At 35.8% G+C, this 26,757-nt stretch overlaps 1 protein-coding gene across 1 annotated transcript in view; it reads left to right on the forward strand.

The window, feature by feature from the left end:
- The window catches only part of LOC149791761 (bifunctional purine biosynthesis protein ATIC-like), a 73,015-nt gene extending 46,490 nt beyond the window's left edge, over nucleotides 1-26,525 (forward strand). Inside the window, exons 14-19 of the mRNA XM_089970262.1 lie at nucleotides 7,080-7,172; nucleotides 10,710-10,783; nucleotides 11,501-11,609; nucleotides 15,312-15,371; nucleotides 17,058-17,153; nucleotides 22,939-26,525. Coding sequence (XP_089826388.1) covers nucleotides 7,080-7,172; nucleotides 10,710-10,783; nucleotides 11,501-11,609; nucleotides 15,312-15,371; nucleotides 17,058-17,153; nucleotides 22,939-23,058 — 552 coding nt within the window. The 3' untranslated portion in view covers nucleotides 23,059-26,525. The remainder of the gene's footprint in view (nucleotides 1-7,079; nucleotides 7,173-10,709; nucleotides 10,784-11,500; nucleotides 11,610-15,311; nucleotides 15,372-17,057; nucleotides 17,154-22,938) is intronic.
- Nucleotides 26,526-26,757: the final 232 nt, after the last annotated feature.

The raw sequence follows: 26,757 nt of genomic DNA on the forward strand, positions 1-26,757 counted from the left end.
GAGCAAATTTATTAACTTCTGTCATCACTTGTAGCTTTCTTGCGATGTACCTATCACATTGTAAAAGTAAAATTGGTTTACTGAATTACACTGAGACTGCCTTATCATGAAATACATTAATGAAATGCAATCTGTGACAATATTTGTCTTATATCAAAAATGATTTTATAATGAATGGGCTTGTCATGAGGGAGTGGTGTTTGTAGTTATGGGGATATATATATATACACACACACACACACTGCTAGACATAATTTCCTGAAATTTAACATGATGGTCATATTTTTGTGAAAATGTATTATAAAAAAACAATAAAAATGTGATATTACAATTTGTGACAAAAATGAAAACATTGATATACCTAATTATTAAATTACCCCAAAATTGGCTATTATCACTTCTGGATTTGCAGCTGCTTTGGTGATTGTATTCTCCTTCTGTCATTAACTAGTTTCCTCTCAGATAAATTATTTATTACAATTATGTTTTTTCTGTAAGAAAACTACGTTAGAATTACACCCAACAATGGTATTTTAATCCACCCTGCTGTTTTAAAATTTAATTTTTATTTGACAACAGGCTTATTTTCTACCATAATAATACATGACACCTAACTTCTCCTACCTCTGAATCCACTTTTTTTGGAAAGACAGATAAGCATCTTTCTGTATATACAGTGTATAGACAAAGGGAAGCGAATCATACATATTACCTCCCCTTTCTGCCCAATAGGTGGCTATTGTTTATTCCAGTTTTTACTTCCACTGTCAAGCTGTAAAGGACTCACGGTACTAATTCCACTCCAATGGTAAACATATGGAAACACTGTCATATTCAAAATTCAATAACTTAAAATGTATGGGTGCTGATAATGACACCTATAATTTTTCGTGCACATCTAACCTTGGTGCAAGCTTATGTGTGGAGAACACCATATGACCCGCGGCAATTTGTTTACATACATGTGCATGAAACACGTGTTATTGATTCTGCACCAAATGAATCAGGTGCTACTTTCAGTATTGAGTACTCCTGAGTCAAGCCTGTAAAAATGCTAAAATTGCATCAGTAGAAATTTGTCAATATTTTTTTTACATTACATATAGGACAAGCTCTCAAAAGATATTTTTCCTAAAATTTTAATTTTCATTATTAACCAATTATGGACCACCAAACCTGTAAATACTCTATCATTTCTTCACCCATTTCTAGACTGGTTCACAGTTCTTCCGTATAATTAGTACCGTGTGTCCTATAACCAGATTTAATTTTTTTTGAAAAAGTTGTATTTTACTCCTTGATATTAGAGCATAATTGTAAGAAAGAATTGGCCATGCTTGTGCATGGATAATAGTGCAATAGCATTTTATGTGATACCAATATCTATAGTTAAATTGCATCCGCATCACATGTTGCTGTGTTGTATTGTACTTATCAATGGCTTATTCTTGTTATTAAAATAATTGTTTTCTGCCTTTGTATCTTCATGTTATCTTTCTATGGCATGCATGCTACACAAAAGAAACACAAGCATGCTGACATCAGCAAGTATGACATCACAGGGTATCAAATTACATGACGCATTGTATTTTCATCTCTCACTGGCTATAAGACAAGTTTTAAATGTTTTAAATTTCAAAATTGCATTTCTTTTCTTGCTGACTCTCACAGAAATAAGATACAGTGCATCCCTATTCACATCAATCAAACAAAACAAATAAGTGTGCCACATGACAGGTCAAAATGATAAGAGGCCATTGCCCTTTTGTGACTGAAACATATACACACACCCATGAAGCATCAAGAGATGCTGACATTCCAAACTTATTTAAACTATCATCACATGTGATTCATGACCCCCAAATGTTAATAAAAAGGTATAAAAGCCAAGGAAGAGTTCCATAAGCTTTATTATACTGAATAATTAAATAACATAGTGCTACTTTTTAGTATAAAACTATGGGGAAGGGTGAATAAGCAAAGAATAGACAGAGTAATTTCTTCAAGCCTGGTAATGTTCCCCACAACGGGGGTGGGGGGAATGTGTATCAACCCAAATAACACATCAGCATGAGGTATGTTACATAAGGACAGCAAGAGACAAATTTGAAAAAGCTATCCAAAGTTCCTATAATGCTGACATTGATGTTGGAGACAGAAAGTGTATGCACAAACTGTTATGACTCAAGCTATTAAGTATGCTGGAGGTGGAGAAATGTGTGAAAAACTTTGCTATGCCAAGACAAGTTCATGTCTCTATGCAATATGCAGACACTGATAAAAATTGTCACTGAATACACTACTTGTTAAATTTAAGTAATAGAATTGAATTGCATATTGAAGTTGTCTAATACATAAACATATATCTACATTTACCCAAAGCTCATAAAAAGTTAAGAAAAAGTCTCAAAATCATTACTGTGGCTACTTTCCACTATAAGCAGTGTTAAATTACTTACTTTTTAATATAAAGCTGAAAAAATGCATACATTATTGAACAAAAGAGAAACAAAGCAAACATTGCAATCACTCAATTACAGTCAAAGGGGAGGTAATACACCTTGAATTGGCAAACCAAATAGCAAGCTCTAATTTACAGCTAAATGATTCCTTACTATTACTTGATGGTAAGAACAGAGCAATGTAGGTTTAATAAATAGCTTTTGTTTCAAATATGAAACCATATTTCTGACATGAAGCTTGTTTTCATTTATTCACAACAACATATATGGTGAAGAAAACCCATATCACTTAGTGCACGCAGTAATCAAATGCTGAGATTTGGAATAATGTGTTCTGAGAACACAAGTTGCAACACCCTGAGTATAAAGGTTTTCTATCATGGGACTTGGTACATGAAGAAAAAAGAGATCTGGTTTGGTGGGAGAGAGCAGTATGTTCACCATGCAGTTATACATCAAGAATGTTTCAACTGTATGAAGGGAGGTTGGGGAAGAAAAACTGCCTGTGTAAAGAATGCAATACAGATAGGACTTTTGCAGACTTATATTGGGAATGAAGGGTTGAAAACTATTATTTTAAGTGAAAATGTCCCTCCCTGCTCCCTCAACAAAAGGAATGCAGAAAAGTTCCAATACTGTTTGCCCAAAAATGTAATGTACCAATATGAGAAACATGCTGAACATAGAATAGGTGTCAAGGAGTTTAATTCTAGGATAAGAAATAAGACCGGTATAATTGATATTCAATGTGACTCGACATATAATAATTCAATTTACAGGTTGAGGCAATGCAGCATGTGCAGTTTTGTGCACAGTCTTTATTTTTACAATGTTCTCTGCTTTGATCTGCTGAGTGTGTCTCTAAAGTTAAATGATCAGTACTGATACATAAGTGATTGTGACATAAGTGGCTTACATATAAAATCTACCCCACCCCACCCCATTTTGGGGAATTATTGCATGTGTTAAATGGTATTTAACCATACAGGCCAATCTATGGGTACCATCATATGAAATTCTGCCATCAGGCCATACTGTGCTCTTTTCCCTATGGCCTGAGCTATATACTTCCACTCTCCAGTGTATAAAACCATCCCCATCTGTCTTTTGTATAGAATTTTTCTCCAAAATCACATGCAAACCATGATAAAAAGACTCCATTATCACTGTCATATGTAAAAACCACCAAATTGATACCCTGGATGCACGTGGTAACCATGGAAACAACAAACTCCTATTATGGTATAGGTCGCATATAGGACTCACGGTACTAATTCCACTCCAATGGTAAACATATGGAAACACTGTCATATTCAAAATTCAATAACTTAAAATGTATGGGTGCTGATAATGACACCTATAATTTTTCGTGCACATCTAACCTTGGTGCAAGCTTATGTGTGGAGAACACCATATGACCCGCGGCAATTTGTTTACATACATGTGCATGAAACACGTGTTATTGATTCTGCACCAAATGAATCAGGTGCTACTTTCAGTATTGAGTACTCCTGAGTCAAGCCTGTAAAAATGCTAAAATTGCATCAGTAGAAATTTGTCAATATTTTTTTTACATTACATATAGGACAAGCTCTCAAAAGATATTTTTCCTAAAATTTTAATTTTCATTATTAACCAATTATGGACCACCAAACCTGTAAATACTCTATCATTTCTTCACCCATTTCTAGACTGGTTCACAGTTCTTCCGTATAATTAGTACCGTGTGTCCTAAAGCTGTCTCCATATAATCTTTTAATCTTGTACTTAAATATCAAATCAACCATCTTTTATTTTTAGTGGTATAGTTTGTCAAAATGTTGTTTTATTTGGTCCATACAACATTTTTGTGATTCCAGTGAATTTTTTGTATTATTGTAATTGTCATACTGATCATTATTGTCACATGTGATTTTGATCAGTACCATTCAGTTTTACCAGAGAAATTTTCTGATGCTGTTCTTATCAGCTATTTGACTTCTAAGTCATTTTGATAATGTTGTTTACATTATTTAAATTTACATTTATTTGTTGTATGCACTTATTTTGGTCCTTTTCTTCATGACAGATGACAACCAAGTGCAAGAAGTATAAACATGTTGTAGAGAATGCACACAAGAACTGTCTATGCATACAATTGCTTTTTCTTGGGTACGAAAAGACTTGGTCATTCATTTTCAAATAACAGCTTAAAGGCAACAAAAACAAATACGTCGCAAGACATTTAACATGGATCTCACATCTGAATTGTTGATTAGTCTCATGGAGGATGTTGAGATGCCCTTTCCACCCCCAACACAGATGCAGAAACAGCATTGGAACATATTGTATCTGTGAATATGGCAGAATCATTGATTACTCTCATGGGTGATGTCGAGAAGCCCTCTCCATCCCTCATAGATTTGCAGAATAACACCAGAATATATTGTATCCATGAAAGCACAAGCATTTCCAATCATGCCTTGCAATCACATTTGATCAGAATGACTCAAAAGGCTTTGTTGTCATCTTGTCAATGAATTCAAGTGGCATTTATTTTAATCCCCCTAGGAATAAACTTAGAACCACACCAGTGGGGTTTGTTGGGTCCCAAGAATAGGACCACAATCATAAGACATGAGGGCTTGCACTTATTTACCCCATCCATGCATGAAAATTATAAGAAAACAAGCCGAATGTTAGATTTGGAGTTTGACCAGTACAGTATGGACAGACAAACCGTACTGATATGGTATGGATGAATCGTCTATACCAACCATATTGCACCAACAGGCCGCTGCACAAAGCATATGTCATCTTTGCTACTCTGTTCTGACTGCCAACCAACTGGTCCAACTGCACGAATGAGCTAAGTTTAATTACATTGATTAGAAATCTTTTATCTCCAGCTGGTGAGCTGGCCATCTAGGCAGACTGCATAACCAGTTGGCTGTAGTCCAGTCTTTAGGACCCCAAGCCATATACCATCTTTGGTACACTGTTCTGACTGCTGACCAGCCAGTTCAGTCATACAAACAAGTTATGTTTGGCAAGCTGGCTGACCAATCAACTTGACTGGCCTTCCTATGAAATTCATAGCATCCTGACAGTATATCCAATGGGCAAAATGATGATAAATGCTGATGGTACTTCATGATCACTTGTAATTGCTGCAGGTGATAAAATTGAAAGGACGGAATATAACCAATCCAAGAATGTTATTTTTTAGGAAAAAGAATCTTTTGAGAGCTTGTAAATGAAACAACTAGAGATGTTTTATTGATGGAATTTCAAATTTCAGTCATTCAATGGTCTTGAGTTTGGAACACTCATGACTGAAATTTGCACCAGACTTTTTGGTTCAGAATTGAAAGCACAGGTTTCTAACACATGCAGGTCCAGAAAATGCGGCGGCTCATATCCTTTTCTCTGCACAGAAGCTGACATCCAGGTTTCATCTATACTGATAAATATAGGTTTGATCATGGGCGCTCAGAAAGTTTGTAATAGAATTTTTAATATCATGGTGTTTGCATAGGTTTGTTATGGGAACTGAATTAGTACCATGAGTCCCATAAGCTGTGTCTAATGGCAGCTACCTAGGGGAGTTAATCCATACGAGTTGATTCTCACTGTTTATATAATATGTAAACAGAATGGTTGTTTTTCCATCTTTTTCAGAGGGCTGGATTCGGAGAAAATTATCCTAATGCACTGTGATCAGGCTAGTTGTATCAGAGTAACATAATTTACTAAAGAATTTGTTTTCCTTAAAGTCAGATTGTGAAGTTTTATTTCATCAAAGTAAGTCTTGAAGGATGATAATAAAAGTTATTCTTGCTAATATCTTTTTTCATTTATTCAAGTCTGTCATCTCTGCACAATAAAAACCAAGACTGGCCTTGATATTGACTCTACAATGTATCTGTGATTTGGATTTTTAACATAACTTTAAAAAAATTCAGTCATATTGCTACAATGTCTGCAGTGTGGCAGCTTGTAGTGATGTCTAGCACTGGGGCAACATGCCACAGACATGTACCATGATGTCCACCTGGTCACATTATCCTGACACCAGGCTGACCAGTCCTAACACTAATCTCTTAATGCTGAACTTCTAGTGAGGTAGCTGTTAGTTCCATTTTTATGTCTTGGTATGACTCAGCAGGGGTTCAAACCCATGACCTTCCACATCCAAGGTGAATGATCTAACCACTAGGCCACTGGAGTGGTAGACCACAAAATGAATCTTTGCATAATATATTGTTTAAAATAAGTGATGATAAGAAATTGTAGACAGTTATGTAATAGAAGAACATGGTAAATATGTAAGATCACAAAGTAAAAATCTTGCAGCACATAAAACATTATGAATTAAGCATGACCTCTTCTATCTCTCAATTTTTTTAACCTTGCCCGAGAGCAAATACCTTGTCAACTACAGCTTGCCCAAACCAAGTTTGAGCTTGTGTGTCAGGCAATTGTATTTGCAAAGTCCTTTATGTATATTTCTCTGTCCAGTGAGTTATATTACATTATGCATCTAGCTTAGTTTCTCATTCTATTCTTTGCAGTTTTGCTATACCATTATTGGAGTTTTTACTTGTCACATTTTTCTCCATTGCTTTTTCATTCCAGCTGTCAGAGGGAAGAATCCGAGATTTGATAGTAGCCACTATCACTCTGAAGTACACACAGTCTAATTCTGTCTGCTATGCAAAGGGTGGACAGGTAACCAGTCTGCATTTTTGTTGAATTCATAAATGCATATGTTACATTTGTTAAGTATTGTAAGGAAATTTATGGTGCATTAGAATTATATAAACAGAACAAATGTTACAAGAACACCTTTTCACCAAACATTTATAATTTACAATAAACACCAGATATAATGCCAACCTTTACACCACAACACTTAATCATGTTCAGTCCAGGTCCCTGTTTTCATATTAGACTTGTTGGAATTGGTCAAAGAACCATACTAACTTGAAAGGGGTACCTCAGACATTTTAATCTATGCATATTGTTTAAGCATAACACTTGCTTGATATAGCTTTTGTCTGTTATAGTATTGCACTGTCTAAATATATCATCTGACAAACCAAAACTCATTGAAGGTCAGTGGAATAATCAGTCTCTCGAAAAGACGAAAAATTTGCACAGAGGTATAAAACAGAATATTCGGATTCTTGGCTGTGCTGGGAAAAATGAAAAAAAACATAAAGTAGATAGTCTCAGTGACTTACTTTTCTTGCTCCATTGATTACCCTAAATGTTTGGCATTTAGCAGTTTCTGTCACAGTTGTATGCTGAATTGTACGCTGAATTTGGAAAGTTGATTCCTCTTGGCTCTTGGAAGGTACTTTTCACCATGGGTTAAAGTGGCCTACTTTTCTTGCTCAAGTGCCATTGGAAGGTTTTTAATTATACAATGCTGGAGCAAGCAAGTCTGCATTCTGCATAATTTTTGTTTTTGATAGCTTTAGTGGTAATAGACCAGGAGAGCCTATGGGATGGTCTGCCATCCATCTTCCATCTGTCTGTTTGCACAAGGTTTTTTGTCACTATCCCTAAGCCTAAACTACTTGAAGGATTTCCATGAAAATTTACACACACACATTCATTCCATGGTCTACTTGGTCCAAAATGAAAATGGTACCATTCAGATATACATCTTGAAAATCTTGTTATAACTACTTCTCCTGAATGGATATCACATCAATATGGACTTTTCACTAAATGACTTCTTGTTGGTTCTTAATGAAAATGGGACTGATCTGATGTCCAGTATGGCATCACAGACGCCATCTTGAAAATATTGTTATCACAACTCCTTCAAAATGGAAAGTCATATTGACATGGGGTTTTAACCAGAATACTTCTTATGATGTCTAGTTGGTCCTTAATAAAAAGAGTGTTGATTTGATGTCCATCGTGAAAATATTATTATTATTCCTCCTGATCGTATGATCTTGTCAACATGAGGTTTTTACTGAACATCTTGTGATGTCTGTTTGGTCGTAATGTTACCGTTTAGACATTCAATATGTCTGCCATAGAGGCCATCTTGAAAATCTTGTTATCACTATTTCTTCTGAATAAATAATGATATCAGCATGGGGTTTTTACTTAAGACTTCATATGATGTATAATTGGTCATAAATGAAAATAATGCCAACCTGATTTCTATTATGACTGCCACATTGCCCATCTTGGAAACCTTGTCACTAATTTATTTTAAATGAATGGTGATATTAGCCATGGGATTTTTATTATGCCTAGTTGGTTATCAATTAAAATGACTTGTGATATACCATAATGGCCATCTTGAAAATCTTGCTATCACTACTTCTAGATGGCTGATCATATCTGCTTTGTGCCTTCATCAAAAGACTTATGTCTGGTTGGTACTAAATAGAAATGGTGCCAGTCTGATATCCAACACCGTGGCATCCATCTTGAAAATCTTATCATTGCTCCTCTAAAACAGGGTGGCCGAGTGGTCCAAAGCACTCTCCGTTACGGATCACTGCCATCTCACCTCTGTCTGGGTGGGTTCGAGTCTAGGATTCGGCCAATGTGGGTATGTGAGAAAGCTTGCCAGTAGCTTCTCGTGGGTCGGTGGTTCTTTTCGGGGTTTTTTCAGGTTATTCCTCCACCATTAATCCTGGCTGCCATGTATAGCCTATTGTGTGCTGAAAAATGGCGTTAATCCCTACAACAACAACGACAAGCTCCTCCAAAACAAAATCATTTCAGCACGGGGTTTCCGCCAAATGACTTTTGTTGGTCCTAAATGTATATGTTGCCAAGTTGACATCCAGTACATCCTTGACAGCATCATGATATAGCAATAACCATGTAGGTATAGAATCATGGTATAGAAATTACCATTTATGTACAGAATCATGATATAGCAATAACCATGTATGTGCATAATCATAGTATAGCAATAACCATGTATGTATAGAGTCATGGTATAGCAATAACCATGTATGTATAGAGTCAATGTATAGCAGTAACCATGTAGGTATAGAATCATGGTATAGAAATTACCATGCATGTACAAAATCATGATATAACAATAACCATGTAGATATAGCATCATGATATACCAATAACCATGTATGGACAGAATTATGGTATTGGAATAACCATGTGTGTACATAATTATGGTATAGCAATAACCATGTATGTACATAATTATGGTATTGCAATAACCATGTGTGTGCATAATTATGGTATAGCAATAACCATGTATGTACAGAATTATGGTATAGTAATAACCATGTATGTACAGAATTATCATATAGCAACCATGTATGTACAGAATCATGGTATAGCATGAAACAGGCATGTGCATCTTGCTTCAGGGCATGGGCCGGATATGTGATTTTTAAAGCCATAACCCTATGAAGTAAATAAGCTGATAATACCAGATTTTGGGCCAGATCTGTGCTAGGGTCTGCATGCTGTACATGCCTGACTGAAAATGTCACAATTATGTAAATAATAATGCTTAAAAAGGGAAATAAACATGATACTTTGCTTCATGTTGTTTTCTCTCAACCCATATTGTAATTTGATAGACAATTACAGTGGTTTAATTTTGGTCATGGGATACTTGGAAGTACTGTATTATATCCAGAATTGCATTTTAAAGATGTGTATTATGAGGGAGACCTGAATCTGTTTTTATTGATCAGTGTGGTCAGAACTTGCTATAGCACCACCTTCATTAAAATGCAAAGATTGTCGAGGAATTCTGGCTTTATGGCTGTTGGCTATACTTCCATTTACAAATATAGACAGGGCCGCGAGTGGTCTAAAGCGCTCTTTGTTACAGATCACTGCCATCTCACCTCTGTCTGCGGTGGTTCGAGTCTAAGATTCAGCCAATGTGGGTATGTGAGAAAGCTTGCCAGTAGCTTCTCGTGGGTCGGTGGCTCTCTCCGGGGTTTTCTCTGGTTCTTCCTCTACCATTAATACTGGCTGCCATGTATAGCCTATCATGTGCTGCAAAATGGCGTTAGACCCCACAACAACAGCAACAACAAATATAGACTTAATTATTCAAGTCATTCTTATATCCCCCAAAAGTCAGATAACATAAATTCTACTATATCCAAAGACAATAAAGTTGGTAGAGGTTCCTAAAGTATTTAGTCCCTTAGATAATCTGTCAAGCACATGTTTGCCTAACATAATTTTGTAGGAGAATGCTTTGAATGTTTGCATGCAAGTCACCCCTGATCTCTGTTATTGTAGGTGATTGGTATTGGAGCAGGACAGCAGTCCAGGATTCACTGTACCAGGCTGGCAGGGGATAAAGCTAACAACTGGTCAGATTAATCTCTTTGTTTCTCGCACTTGCTCTAAATCTTATTGTTTTCATAGTTTTTATCATTTTTTGTCATTGAAGTCAAATTAATTGCATTTGAGCGACTTAGCTTGCCATGTGGAGAATGTGTAAGTATTGTTTCACATGAAGGATGTAATTTAATGTGAGTTTCAATGGCATGATTGGATTAAGAATTTCATCCAATCAAATATTCTATCATTTGGTTTTTTTTAAACAGAAATAAGTAACGTTTTCCTTATATAATTATTTTACTGATCTTAGTTATTGAAGTAAACAATTTGAAAAGTGGACAAGTAATGGCCAGTTTGAAAATTGGACAGGCAATAAGCAGTTTCAGACTTCAACAGGTAATAGTCAGTTTCAAAACTGTACATATTCCATGCAGCCAGTTTCAAAATCATATATATTCCAAGCAGTCAGGTGGAAAAATCTTAAACAGAGCAAGTTGTTGCATACCACTGCTCAGTTCAGAATCTTTATTGTATCGAGCCCACATCACCCTGCACTTAGCTTTCCAGAACCTCTGTGCAGCAAACTGTTGTATATCACAAGTAGAAAACAATCAGAAAACTAGAAGAAATGTAACACAGAACTATAAAGTATATGTGTCGTTAAAAATCACACTTTTCCTTAGGACTCTAATTATTTGGTGGCTTGATCCAAGAATTGAGTGATTGGTCTTTTTTGTGTGCTGCAGGTGGTTACGTCATCATCCTAAAGTGTTCGGGATGAAATTTAAGAAGGGAGTTAAGAGAGCAGAGATGGCAAATGCAATTGACCAGTATGTACTTGGAACAATAGGAGTGGTAAGTTTTCATTGTAAACCCAAAATTAAATCAAATTACTCCTTCAAAACAAAGTCTTTCGTACTAACTAATTAGAAAAAACTCTTTATGTAAGATCCCTTAGAGTTCTTGGAGTATTTTTGAACAGAAGTTCTTATATTTCATATATGCAGTCATATTGAATTGCATTATGTTGACCACAATGTTAACAAGTATGAGCATGTATGGAATATACTGGAGATGAAAGATAAAGCGCCATAAAAAATACACAACTCTTACAATTTATTCATGAGAAACATTTGTGTAAGGAAAGAAGAGGCTAGAAACATTTCCTTCCATCTGCAATTCTTTTTTAGAGCTATGTAAACTATTGATTTTTTCATTATCTCATGTCTTGCATTAATAGGCGATATAATATTACACTCACTTTGAGGTGAACAAGACGTTTTATAATCCAGTGTTTTGATGTGCAGAGGACTACAGTGTGATTGCTTTATTGGTTTATAAAATTTTATATTCATTGAAACAAGGGTCTCTAATTGTTTTGTTAAATAATTTTGAGAACACAATTTAATATTTGCTTTTGAATTGTATAAACTTGTAACTTAATACTGTGATAAAGTCACATAAAAGTCAGTATTGTCATGAATGTGACATGAGCAATGACCACATGACATGAATAGAATATTACATATTGTGTTATATCATGTACCATCAAGTAAAAAAACATCTTTTACCATGATCATGAAATATTTTTACTTGCTTGTGAAAATATTGAAATAAAAAATAATAACAATGATGTCACATAAAACAAAGATAGAAAGTCATATATAATTAAATTTCCTTAATAGCCATTTGACCACAAGATGTTGCTGTCTGTTGAATAAATCTGTATTGTACAACCTATGATAAATTTAATCTTATATTTGTGTTAATTTTAAAGAAAATTTATTAAACTCTTTGCATAATTATAATTTGCACTTGCCAAGGCCAGTCAGAAATTATTCAACTAGTTGTATAAATTTCAGCATTCAGAAATCATTATTCATGTAAGATCCTCACTTCTTCAGATTGTTTGTTAGATGACCTGATCATGCATCATCATGTAAGATCCTCACTTCTTCAGATTGTTTGTTAGATGACCAGGTCATTCATCATTATGTAAGATCCTCACTTCATCCGATTGTTTGTTAGATGACCTGGTCATTCATCATCATGTAAGATCCTCACTTCTTCATATTGTTTGTTAGATGACCTGGTCATGCATTATCATGTAAGATCCTCACTTCAGATTGTTTGTTAGATGACCAGGTCATGCATCATCATGTAAGATCCTCACTTCATAAGATTGTTTGTTAGATGACCTGGTCATGCATCATCATGTAAGATCCTCACTTCTTCAGATTGTTTGTTAGATGACCTGGTCATTCATCATCACCTAAGATCCTCGCTTCTTCAGATTGTTTGTTAGATGACCTGGTCATGCATCATCACATAAGATCCTCACTTCTTCAGATTGTTTGCTTGATGGACCTGGTCATGCATCACCATGTAAGATCCTCACTTATTCAGATTGTTTGTTAGATGACCAGGTCATGCATCATCATGTAAGATCCTCACTTCATAAGATTGTTTGTTAGATGACCTGGTCATGCATCATCATGTAAGATCCTCACTTCTTCAGATTGTTTGTTAGATGACCAGGTCATGCATCATCATGTAAGATCCTCACTTCATAAGATTGTTTGTTAGATGACCTGGTCATGCATCATCATGTAAGATCCTCACTTCTTCAGATTGTTTGTTAGATGACCAGGTCATGCATCATCACGTAAGATCCTCACTTCAGATTGTTTGTTAGATGACCTGGTCATGCATCATGATGTAAGAACATCAGTTCTTGAGATTGTTTGTTAGATGACCTGGTCATGCATCATGATGTAAGATCCTCACTTCTTCAGATTGTTTGTTAGATGACCTGGTCATGCATCATGATGTAAGATCCTCACTTCTTCAGATTGTTTGTTAGATGACCTGGTCATGCATCATGATGTAAGATCCTCACTTCTTCAGATTGTTTGTTAGATGACCAGGTCATGCATCATCATGTAAGATCCTCACTTCTTCAGATTGTTTGTTAGATGACCTGGTCATGCATCATGATGTAAGATCCTCACTTCTTCAGATTGTTTGTTAGATGACCTGGTCATGCATCATGATGTAAGATCCTGACTTGTTCAGATTGTTTGTTTGATGACCAGGTCATGCATCATGATGTAAGATCCTCACTTCTTCAGATTGTTTGTTTGATGACCTGGTCATGCATCATGATGTAAGATCCTCACTTCTTCAGATTGTTTGTTAGATGACCAGGTCATGCATCATCATGTAAGATCCTCACTTCTTCAGATTGTTTGTTAGATGACCAGGTCATGCATCATCATGTAAGATCCTCACTTCTTCAGATTGTTTGTTAGATGACCTGGTCATGCATCATGATGTAAGATCCTCACTTCTTCAGATTGTTTGTTAGATGACCTGGTCATGCATCATCATGTAAAATCCTCACTTCAGATTGTTTGTTAGATGACCTGGTCATGCATCATCATGTAAGATCCTCACTTCATAAGATTGTTTGCTAGATGACCTGGTCATGCATCATCATGTAAGATCCTCACTTCTTCAGCTTGTTTGTTAGATGACCTGGTAATGCATTATCATGTATATGTTGTGTATTTGTAAACAATTGCGGTTACAAACTACTCAAAATATGCCAGACCAGTTTAAATCAATGTTGGCACAGAAAACCTCAGTTTAAAAGCATTTCAAGTTTAAACAAATAATCATATTCTGTCATCAAATATGGCCACAGTTACTAAACACTGGGAAAACTTGAACAGAACTTGATCACCGTTGATAGAAAGCAACCAGGCATAAAGAACTTTCAGATTTGTACAAAATTAGAAAGAACAATATGCTGTCCATGAGCAATTGCTATGTTTAAATTCTTTTAAAAAAACTTTTACTTCATCTAGATCAACACTCGTGACAGATTTGTCTTAGCTAGATCACTTTTAGCATTTATATAGAAAGTGCCATTCTGCCTTCAAATACAACTGCCATTACTGGAAGTGGAAAAAGATTGACACAACTTTATCAAGAGATAGATTCCTAAATTCCCAGATTTTCTGACCTACTGCTCTTGTATTTGACTATTAGGCAGATTTCAGTCAAGTGAGTGATCTCCAGCCTTCTTGGGTCTCTTGTTTACTACATGGTCCTGACCGTTCCTCTTTCAGCATTGTTGCATATAATACATGCCATTTGGCATTTGGGCTATAATTATAAAGGATGTATATTTACGATGATTAACATTCTTGAGAACTTAATAAATTATTCTAACCTTTACTTCCACCCAAGAGTTTTTGTCATTTGTTATACACTGTATATACTCGTGCATAAATCAGATCCAACTAAAGACAAATTTTGTCCAGATCTGCCATTGTATAAAGCACCGACAGATCTGGGTCTTTGCAAGGACTAACCAGTAGGACAAACAAAACACAGATCATGAAAGGCTGGTCCATTATGCAATAGCACATCAGGATCTGTTTCCGATTCAAATCAACTTAAAGGTGAAGTTCTTACGGTATTTCAGAATTCTATGTCTCCATGTACCTTCCAAATGAGAAATCTGTATTTTATAATTGTTGACAATTTCAGGATGTGGACAGACTATCGTGGGAAAGCTTGTTTGAGGATCCACCAAGTTTATTAACAGAGGCAAGTAGTGAACAAGTTCTTTGAACATTTTAACTGATGAAAATTTGTTTAGTCGGCAGTAAGTGGTTGGGCATGTGAATTATCAATCAGTTACTTTAATTGGAATCAATTATTTTAAAGCCTTAATCAGTTTTCAAGGTTTGTGACATATTTAGAACTACAGAATGTGATGTTTACGATTATTCTTAGTGAATATCATTGATACTACCAAAGTTGTGCATTCCATGGGAACATGGAGCAAAGTGGGTTACAGATATTTTTTGACTCGCATGTCACTTTCAGTATGCATTTCACAGTTTACAAGTATTTGTTTTGAATTTTAGAAGAAATAAAGGAATATTTTTTATTCATTTTATCTGAGCTGTTTTTCTAGCCCATTGGTTCCCGACATATTTTGGTGCAACCCTAAAAAAATTGGGGATTTTTTAAGCCTCATGACACCATTTCCACATTTTGACCAGTTTTGCGACCCTGAAAAAAAGAATCCTGCCAACCCTACAGAACATCCCTGCAACCCTGATTTGGGTCACCACCTGGGGGTTGTGAACTGCTGTTCTAAGCCTTAAAGTGAAACCATTATTTTGCAATATTTATTTTCATACTCCAACTTCTTTTTTTTCATTTTGTAAAAAGACAAAAAAATCCCTTTTTTTTATAGACTTGCATTTGTTCAAGAACATTTTTGATGGATGGATTTTTATGTTAATACATGTGTTTTAAACTAGACTGTAACTGATGATAATACATTGATTGTATATTGATCGGACCGCTCCAGTCGCCTAATGGTTAGAGCATCTGCCTTGAATGCGGGAAGTCATGGGATCGATCCCTGTCCAAGTCATACTAAAGACTTTTAAAAAATGGTACTGGGGACCCCAAGTGGCTGAGTGGTCAAAAGCGCTCTTCATTATGAATCACTGCCATCTCACCTCTGTCTGATTGGGTTCGAGTCTCAGATTCAGCCAATGTGGGTATGTGAGAAAGCTTGCCAGTAGCTTCTCATGGGTCGGTGGTTCTTTCTGGGGTTTTCCCGGGTTCTTCCTCCACCATTAATACTGGCCACTATGTATAGCCTATCGTGTGCTGAAAAATGGCATTAAACCCTACAACAACAACAACAACAACAACAAAAATGGTACTAACAGCTGCCTCACTTGGTGCTCAGCATTAAGAGGTTAGTGTTAGGACTGGTCAGCCTGGTATCAGGATACTGTGACTGGGGGGGACATCATTCTATGTATGGAAAACAAATCGCAATTTGCGACATTGGCAAAGGCCAGCGCAATCCCTGGTCATGTGAAGAACAACAGAGATGTTATCTAGCAATGCTCTGCACTTGAAAACACAATTATACACATATAGGAATGTGAGATTATACAGTTATCTTCTCTGTACATTGCAAAATTGCCAAGATCAGCTTAAAATAGCTAATATATTTACACTTTAAGCATGGTTACTTAGTTTCATTTATTACGTACATGTTGGGTACTTGGGACATTGCTTCATATTTTTGTGTGATGCTGATGTTTGTCTGTCCATCCATGTCATGCCTTGGTTACATTTTGCACTTATTTTTGAGAAACTTTGGTGGGACATCTGTGTTCCATGAATGCATGTATAGGTTTAAGACTTATATAAACCTGATATATATATATGAACCTTTATTCAGTGTCATTTAAATTACAGAATGAGAGGAAGGAGTGGATTGCCAAATTGAAAGGAGTGGCTCTGAGTTCTGATGCTTTCTTCCCTTTTAGGGACAACATTGACAGAGCCGTGCAGGTACAGTAATTTGTGAGATTTTGGTACTGTAAAGGGGGGGGAGGTGTTGGTACTTTAATGGCAGAGATGTAGGTACAGTCATGGGGGGACATACAGGTACAATAATGGGTGACATGTATAGGTCTTAAGTTGCATTGGTTTTGCTTTGAGTTTTAAAGCACATTGGACCTTTAGCAAATTGGTCCAACATGTATTCTGAAGTAATGTTGTATTTCTAGTGCACAAATATAAAATCAATATAGACAGTACCTAACAAAAGGACCATTATAATTGCAAGACAAATCTAGGCTCGAGTTCCTCAGTTTGGGGGTTTTCCTTAATTTTCAGACTTTTTTATCGATTACAAACTGGCTGAGACCTGCAAATTGATAATATCTGTTTGTGCATCTGTCTGTCTGACCCATGCCAAAATCTTAATTATTGTTAGTAAATAGTTGTTTTTCTTGTGACTTATTGCTTGCACAGTCATGCAACGCATTAGATGTTTTGGAATGAGTATTTTGCTCAATCGATAACTCAACTACAGATAACTCAAAAATGCATTAATAACATGTTGTCAGGCATGATCCCATTTTTAAAAAATAGAAAATACCAAAAGTAATGGCCTCTATTTGTTGAACATGACTGGCTTGAAACAGCTGTTCCATTTTTTAGTACCGTTTTCATGATATTTGTGCTTGTTGCCTGTTTTCATCTATGTTATTGTGTTCATTATGTAATGGCTGTAAAATTCGTATGTGTTTCTTCATCTCCTTGTTTTGGAAACGAGAACAATTAGACTTTTTCTTAGCTGTCTTGCTCCACTGTTTTTGAACAAACTGCCATCACGTGATACTCGCCAGTCAACCCATTTATGCTACGATGGACCCTCATTAATTGCTTTAAATGATCACTCCATGGCTCTCCACTCTACATTGTACTCTAGACTAAATGAACTGGGACTACATTTATCATTACCTAAATGTAAACAGAAGCGAAAAAAGAAACGTTTCAAAGCTGGCCGGCGTAGAACAGGAATAATTCCAGTTACCTCCCTTATTTCGGGTCAACAATTTAAAAAAAAATTTGACCATTAATTTAGATAACCTAATTCAAATCCCTATTAATTCGTCAACCTATGTGTCTACTATCCAAGAAATACCTCTATGCATTACATTATTCAATGCCCAGTCAGTAGGACCACCGGAAAAGCGCACAGAAATAGTTAATTTTATCAATGACCAAAATGTTGACATATTTTTTTCTGACAGAAACATGGCTAAAAACATCAGGTGATGAACCCAAGTTTGCAGATCTAACACCCACTGGTTACTCCATCAAGTCGTTCCCCCGTAATTCTCGCGGAGGTGGAATTGCTGTCATCACAAAGAACTCCATGATAAAACGTTTTAACTACACCACAACATTCAATTTCGATCACACATCATTTGAACTAGTCCAAACCACACTCACACTGGAGCAAAGGTCAGTCCATTTTTTCTGCCTATACTGCCCTCCTCCTAGTAGAAAAAACAAGCTGGCTGACTCTCTCTTTTTGGAGCAGTTTCCGAATCTCCTGGACTATGGAAATTCGATAGGTGGCAACCTGATTATTCTTGGAGATTTCAACTTTCACTTTGACTGTCCCGGAAACTCAAATACATCAAAACTCATAGATTCCATTAATGTTTTCAACCTCAAACAGTCAGTTAACCATCCCACCGATAAACATGGTCACATTTTAGACTGGATTCTTCATAGACCTGATGATAACATTCTGCGGTCCTCCCTGGTATCCCATGACCTTGCATCAGATCACCTCTGCATTATATGCCATCTGGACGTATCAGTCCCTAACCCTCCACCTTTATCTGCTACTAAAGAGAAACCTCCGTATGATAAATAAAACCAAACTAATACACGACATCCAAGCTAACCTAACAACTTGCTTACTTCCTACCGCAGAACAACTCGATAACTGTCTGTGTTCATTGCTTGACAAACATGCCCCAGCTACCAAGTGCAGAGTATCAATTCAAAAGTGTTTTCCATGGTATATCAGTGTTAGAGACCAGCTTCGCACTGCTAAAAGAGACTGCCATAGGGCTGAGAGGCTCTGGCTTTCCACCAGACTCACTATTCATAAGCAAATCTATGAAGTCACTAAGAAGAATGTCACAAATACAGTCCATGCAGCGAAATCAGCCCACTACACTACTAAGATGATGGAAAGTTCCAGCTGCAAAGAGCTCTTCGAGATTACTAACAAGCTAATGTCAAAGAACAAATCAACACCACTTCCAACTACCTTCTCTCCAGTCATTCTTCCGGACATGTTTGCAGATTTCTTCCGTGACAAAGTACAAATCATTAGAGATAAGCTTGACACCACAATTTCAATTGACTCATCGTCACCATACAGTTGGAATACAGAATTTGAGCGGCAACCATTAGCAGCATTTGAACCTGTCTCTACGGATTTTGTATGTACAATCGTGATGAAGAGTGCACCAAAGTCATGTGAACTTGATCCAATTCCAACATCACTGCTGCTTGAGTACTTAGATCCAGTATTGCCTTCACTAACTGATGTTATTAATACCTGTCTCTCATCTGGGGAATTCCCATCATTTATCAAAACTGCCATTGTAAAGCCTCTGCTGAAGAAACCAACACTAGACCATAGCGATTTAAAGAACTACCACCCAGTTTCTAATCTCCCATTCTTATCAAAAATCTTAGAAAAGGTTGTTCTATCCCAGCTTGTATCTCATCTAAATTCAAACAGTCTTTTTAGCAATGTACAATCTGCATATCGCCCTTGCCACAGTACTGAAACTACTCTTCTAAAAGTAGTTAATGACATTCTCTCTGCGTTAGATAGCGGAAAGATTACAGTCCTCACCCTCCTTGATTTGTCTGCAGCATTTGACACAATAGACCATGATATATTACTTTACCGTCTCCAGCATGTATTTGGCATTCATGATACAGCCTTACTGTGGTTCAAGTCCTACTTGGTCAACAGGACGCAAATTGTATCTGCAAATGGAATACACTCCAGCCCAGTTGATCTATGTTGTGGTGTTCCACAGGGGTCTGTTCTTGGACCTGTTCTCTTCATTCTGTACACTCAGCCACTCTCAAGTGTCATAGATCATCATCCAGTGTCTCACCAATTGTACGCTGATGACACCCAAATGTACAAATCTAGCCACCCAACTGAAGTTGATGCTACCATCCAAGGTGTAGAGAGGTGCATTTCTGATGTGAAATCATGGATGACATGGAACAAGCTGCAGATGAACGATGATAAAATTGAGGCCATTCTGATCACAACACAAAGACTTTCTCATTCACATCCTTTACCTCAAACAATAAATATCAGCAATGCCAACATTAAATTCACACAATCAGTACGGTAACCTAGGTGTTACTCTGGACAGTACTCTCACATTGCACCGACATGTCATGAACATATGCAAGGCTGCATATCTTGAGCTGAGATGCATCAGCTCAATTCGCAGATATCTTTCAGTTGATGCCACTAAAACACTTGTGTGATCATTAGTACTTTCAAGACTGGACTATTGTTACTCAATTCTGTCTGGTTCATCTCAATATCTACTCCAGAAACTTCAAAAAGTTCAAAACACAGCTGCTTGGATCATACTTGGAGTACCACGATCAGAGCACACCTCCCTGCTGCTCTGTACCCTACACTGGCTATCCATTCAATCCAGAATCAAACACAAAATTTGTTCTCTGTGTTACGTTTCACTGTCGGACTCTAGTCCAACATACCTATCCGATCTCACCCATGTGTACACACCAGCAAGATACTTACGCTCCTCTTCTCATAATCGTATACTCATTATTCTCACTATGAAAACAAAATCATATGGACAGCGTTCTTTTGCATACCAAGGCCCAGCAACGTGGAATGTATTGCCCACTGAACTTAGACACAAAGACACAGTGATCACATTCAAGAGGGCTCTCAAAACTCACTTATTTCGACTGCAAGAACAAACTTACAGACCTAGTAAGGTTTCCTACCTGAAATATTCTCAGCATGTTTTTTATTTTTTAGTGTTTTTCTAATTTCATGGTGTTTTGTTTTTGTAATAATATTATTATATGTTTTTTTATCTTATAGGTGTTGTCTAATGTTGTAAAGCGCTTAGAGCTTCTAAAGATTAGGCACTATACAAAGTCCTCATTATTATTATTATTAAAATCACTACCAAATTTGGCAGTGTATGGCAGTTAGTGCCCACATATTTTGAAATCAACATTATGAAATTCCCGTTTTAATAAGAAATTTTCAAGAAGTGTTTCTTTTATTGTAACAGTCCATTAAAATAGACCTGCTTTGTTTCATCACATTAATTGTTGTTCACCTTAGTCTGTAGAATAGTAAGTATATTGCTTCCATTTTTATGTAAGTTTGAACTGCTTGTATTTGTATTATAATGTGTGTTTTGCTGTGTAAACACTTTGAGTTTGATGCAGTAAAAGTTTTGATATGATTTGTATTTGCCATTTTCATGCTAGATCTAATAATTAAATATTTCAGTGGCCTAGTGGTTAGAGCATCCACCTCGGATGCAGGAGGTTGCAGGTTCAAACCCTGATCGAATCATACCAAAGACATTATAAAAATAGTACTAACAGCTGCCTTGCTAGGCGCTCAGGATTAAGAGGTTAGTGGTTGGACTGGTCGGCCTGCTGTCAGGATAATGTGACTGGGTGGGACATCATGCTACATATCTGCGGAATGATGCCCCAGTGCTAGACATCACTACAAACTGTCACACTGCATACATCATATCGATAGGACTGAAAAAGTGTTAAAGCTACATTAAAAACCAAATCACACTCACTCAGACACATTAAATATTTCCTAATTTATCTGCCAGTACAATGACCTTGGCTTGTAGAGACAGCACTCACCTTATATTTGTAATTGACAATTTTCAGCTAAGACTTTTAAAATACTCATTCCAAATATAAGTTTCTTGTAAAAAAAAGAAAATACATCCTTGCAGAAATAAGCCATTTGTGTATCCTTTAACAGATTTCACTGAATGTGTGCTCAAAATGTCACTTGCAGAGCACAAATTCAGTTTCCACGTAAGCACCATAGGTGACTGTAAACAAAAAATAGAGTTATACGATGATTGTACTAGATGACATTAGACAGTGACATTTACAGGACACAATGAATCTCAAAAGTGTTCTCTTTACTTTCGTTGTTTACTGAAGGTGTATGGAATTTATTACAGGATATTGGCTATCAGATTATTATGCACTGGTGACTAATATTAAAATTCATGGATTTGTCGTATAAATGAATTTAAAATGTCAAGCATTATGGATTTCTATGGATTTTATTATTAAAAGATGGACAAAATGTACATTGTCAACTTATTGGTGCTATATTCCACATGATAATGTAATTAATTATCTAAAATATCTATCCTTAATTTACAAAGTGCAACTTCAACTTGATGACGATAAGTCAACCCAAAACAAGTTTCAGCGTTGTTTCTTGAAATTAGTTATTGCCTTTTTGGAAAAAGAAATCTTGTTTAATTTTGAATGCAAACAAAATCGTTTTAGTATGCTTGTGAGCAAGACATGGGAAATTTATTCTGAGTGGAAAATGTTTGTACCATGGACTTGGCAAGCCCTATCCATGTCAAAAATCTTTTCCTTTTGTTTTATACTTCTGTATCCTTCCACACTTATGGGTGTGATTCTATTCAAAATCCCACATAATGTTAGCTACTTTACATTTCAGAGTGGTGTGGAGTACATAGCTGCCCCATCTGGATCTACCAATGACATGGGAGTCGTCAAGGCCTGTGATGACCATGGGATTGTCATGGTCCATACCAACCTTCGTCTTTTCCACCACTGATGAATGCTTGACAGCGTCAAGTCAGCAGAAAAAAATGCATTAAATGCATTATGTATAAACCTAATGCAAGAGCACAAGAGATTGGTTTCCTGCTTGTACATCTACATGTCTTTAGTTCCGTACATTTTACCACAAAAACTACTGGTCCTAACCATGAAATTTTACACACTTTGCCATGGTAACGAGTAGATGATCTGATTTGATTTTTAGACCATTTCAGCAATTTTCAGAATTTTTTTACACATTTTTTTTTAATGATTTTGCTTCAACTATTTCAACTAAAACCTTGTTAGTATGATCAAACAAAATCTCTTTGAGTTAGACCAATTATATTTGGTAGGCATATTTTGATTCATTTGGAGATGTTCAGATTGGATTTTCAGGCAGTTACAGAATTTTTGATTACATGCACATTTTTGACATTTGGGACTTCACGAAAAACCTCGTATGCACAAGTTTGCCAAATCACATTTGGTAGACAAATGAAATTTGGTATGCATGTTTGTATGTGTGAATAGATGATACTTTCTATGATTGTAATTTTTTTTTAAACGTTTGGTTTTGAATTTTTTGTGACATGTTTTGCAAACCCAAATCTAATTAATACTCATCTGTTATTCAGAACATCAGTAATCTTTTAAATAATCCAAAACTATATGTATATAGCAGATATGACATTTGATTTCTAATTGGTTAGAATTACTGATTTTTAGCCTTACTGGTCATAAATACTTATTTACTATCCATTATCTGTCCTGCTTCAAGCTTCTATTAACACCAGGTTATTATTGGTTCTGCTTCTTAACCGCTGGGAGGCCTTTGACTGAAATGAAAATGGTCACAGTGGCAGCCATTTTGAAAATCTTGCTTTCACAATTTCTGATGGGATGGTCATGTCGACACAGAGTTTTCACCAAAAGACTTTTTTTGATGTCTGGTTGGTCCTAATGAAATGGTGCTTTTAGTATGGCTTTTAGTATGGCTACCATTAGTGCTTTTAGTATGGCTACCATTGTATCCATGTTGTAGAAAATCATGTCATAACTTCTCTTTCTGAATGGATAGTTGTATTGACATTGGGTTTCACTTAACGAGTCTTGTTGGTTGTAAATGTTAGTGGTGTAGATCTGATATCTATTATGGCTGTCATGAAAATCTAATCCTGAATGGATGGTCATATTGGCATGGGATTTTTATGAAAAGGACTTCTTATAATGTTTGGTTGGTCCTGAAAGAAAACAATGCCAATTTGGTATCCAATTTAGCCATGATGGAAACCATTTTGAAAATCTCATTATTACTGCTTTACTGGAATGGATGATTGATATCAGATTTTTAGTTAAAAAAAAGACTTGTTATAGTTTTGGTCCAAAATGAAAATGACAGATCTGAAATTCTGTAAGGTCATAATGGAATTTTGAAAAATATTGTTATTACTATTTACCTGAATGAATGATCTGCATGGGGTTTGACTTCAAGCATTTTTATGATGTCCAGATGGACCTAAATGAAGCTGGTTTGACATTCACTATGGCTATTGTGGTGGCCATTTTGAAAATCTTGTTATAGCTGCTTATTTGGAATGGATAGTTGTAGCAACATAGGTTTTCTCCAAAAAAAAATTTTTCTATGACATAGAGTCAGTCGTAAATAAAATTGGTTTTTGTCAGATCTCCAACATGATGGCCATCTTGAAAATCTTGTTATTGCTAGCCCTGTTATGATACTGATGTATGTGCCAATGAAAAGACGTGGTTTTAGTCAGTACTCTGACTGGCTTGTAAACATGATTGTAAAAAAACGTATGAATAGATTTGTATTATTTTACCCTGTTTGGGGACATATCTGAAGAATATTTTGAATGTTATCTCTTCAGTAATTTTCTTCTTCTTCTTGTAAAAGTATTGCTTCTAGATTAAACCAAGCTTACAATGTGGTTACATTTTTCACACTGTCATAGACAAGTCCATTGATATTTTATCCATGATAACACGCTCGAGGTCATTGGTCATGATCAGCTAATTTTCATCACTTAAAGATATATTGTGAACATGTTAACTAAGAAATAAGAAGATAGGTTTGTTACCACATTTAGTAAAATAGAACAGGTTTGTTACCAAATGTAGTAAGTTAGACTTTCCCAAGAATATCTGAGATTGTTTCAAGTTGAAAAGATCAAATAATCTTATCTTGGAATCCCTTAATTCTTTTTGGCCAGTAGAGCATCAGTGCCTTCATGGGGCTCTTGTTTGTTTATAACTTCTGGATGATAAGCATTATTCTTATTAATGACCCCACAAACTGATACTTGGTTTGAAGCAACAAGATTCCTTTACAAATCCCCAAATCCGTAAATCCAGCTACCAACAGAAATGTCATGGGGGGGGGGGGGGGCAAAATAAACATCTTTGAAAATAAATTAATCTACTTTACTACTGTATTTTTTATTAGCAAAAATATTTTATTTTACTGTAAAGAATAACCTTAGGCTTGTAATCTACTTTGACTTAAGCATTGTGTAACAAACATAAACACCATAACTTTATCAAATATATGATTGTTAACATCTTGTAGTACATATGCACTATGTTGGATTGACACTAAAGGCAGATACAAACTTACATCTAGGATCCAAAGTGCAAGTAACTATCCCCAGTCCTTCAGATCTGAGGAGAGAAGCACCATTTAAAATGGAAAATGAAATTGTTTATTTAGTACTTTATGCATTAATAATGGTTGAAAACAAAAGAAGAGATAATCATATCCATTTTGGCAATTTTGCTGCCGTAAATTTGTCATCTGCATAGTACTAATATCTTTTCTTTGGTACTTACATTAGTGTAATAATAAAGTGGTATAATGCTCTGAAGTAACTCGTACAAACATTTACACATTTGATGTGTGGTTTATTTAGTTAATGGATCACGTTGCCGTCTGTACTCACTTACAAAAGTAGTCCAGCTGCAAACTGCACAGACCCATATCTAACATTGTATAACGTGCGATCTAATATGGTTCTCAGCAGTTTGTTAGTAGAATAAACAAAATAAACCCAGATCTGCTGGAGCATTATGCACTGGAAGATCGGTGTCTATGGTGCTTGCAGTTACATTGGACTTTTAAGCTAGTATATATGGTAATAACTGGGTTGTAAATGATTAGAGACTTCAGAATTGTGTAATTTGAATATTTGGGATTTATTTAGCAATCACAGAAGTGTAGACAAACAGTTTGTGTCATAAATATTGAGTTAAAATTGATCAAAAAGTTTTCAAACTTCATTTTTACAGGTGTATCATGTACAAATAAAATGGGTGTTGGGATAGATCACATGACTCATTTATTTCTCAGCTGTTGTGAATCTCATTATATTTTTTTTTTTTGTGCAAGTTTATTTTCCTATCCTTTCTTGGACGATTATGCTGCCGATGATTATATTTTATGATATTAAATAGTTCTCTTTGTCACCTTTATCATTTATTTCTTTGTCATCTCCACGCCTAAGGAAAAGATATTAGTTGCACTCTCCTAATGTACATCTATCCTGTCTGTCTGCATGTCTGCTACAACAACTCCTAAACCACTAAGTGGAAATGCACAATAATTTGAAGTTAGGTTGCCTTTGTGTTAACCTTGTGACAGAGGAAGGGTCATCCTTGACTCCTCCTACAGTGGTAAGTTAAAGTGGAGGGAGGTCAG

This window comes from Sinohyriopsis cumingii, chromosome 9 (assembly GCF_028554795.1).
Source record: "Sinohyriopsis cumingii isolate HCF-2022 chromosome 9, ASM2855479v2, whole genome shotgun sequence".
NCBI classification, from domain to species: domain Eukaryota; kingdom Metazoa; phylum Mollusca; class Bivalvia; order Unionida; family Unionidae; genus Sinohyriopsis; species Sinohyriopsis cumingii.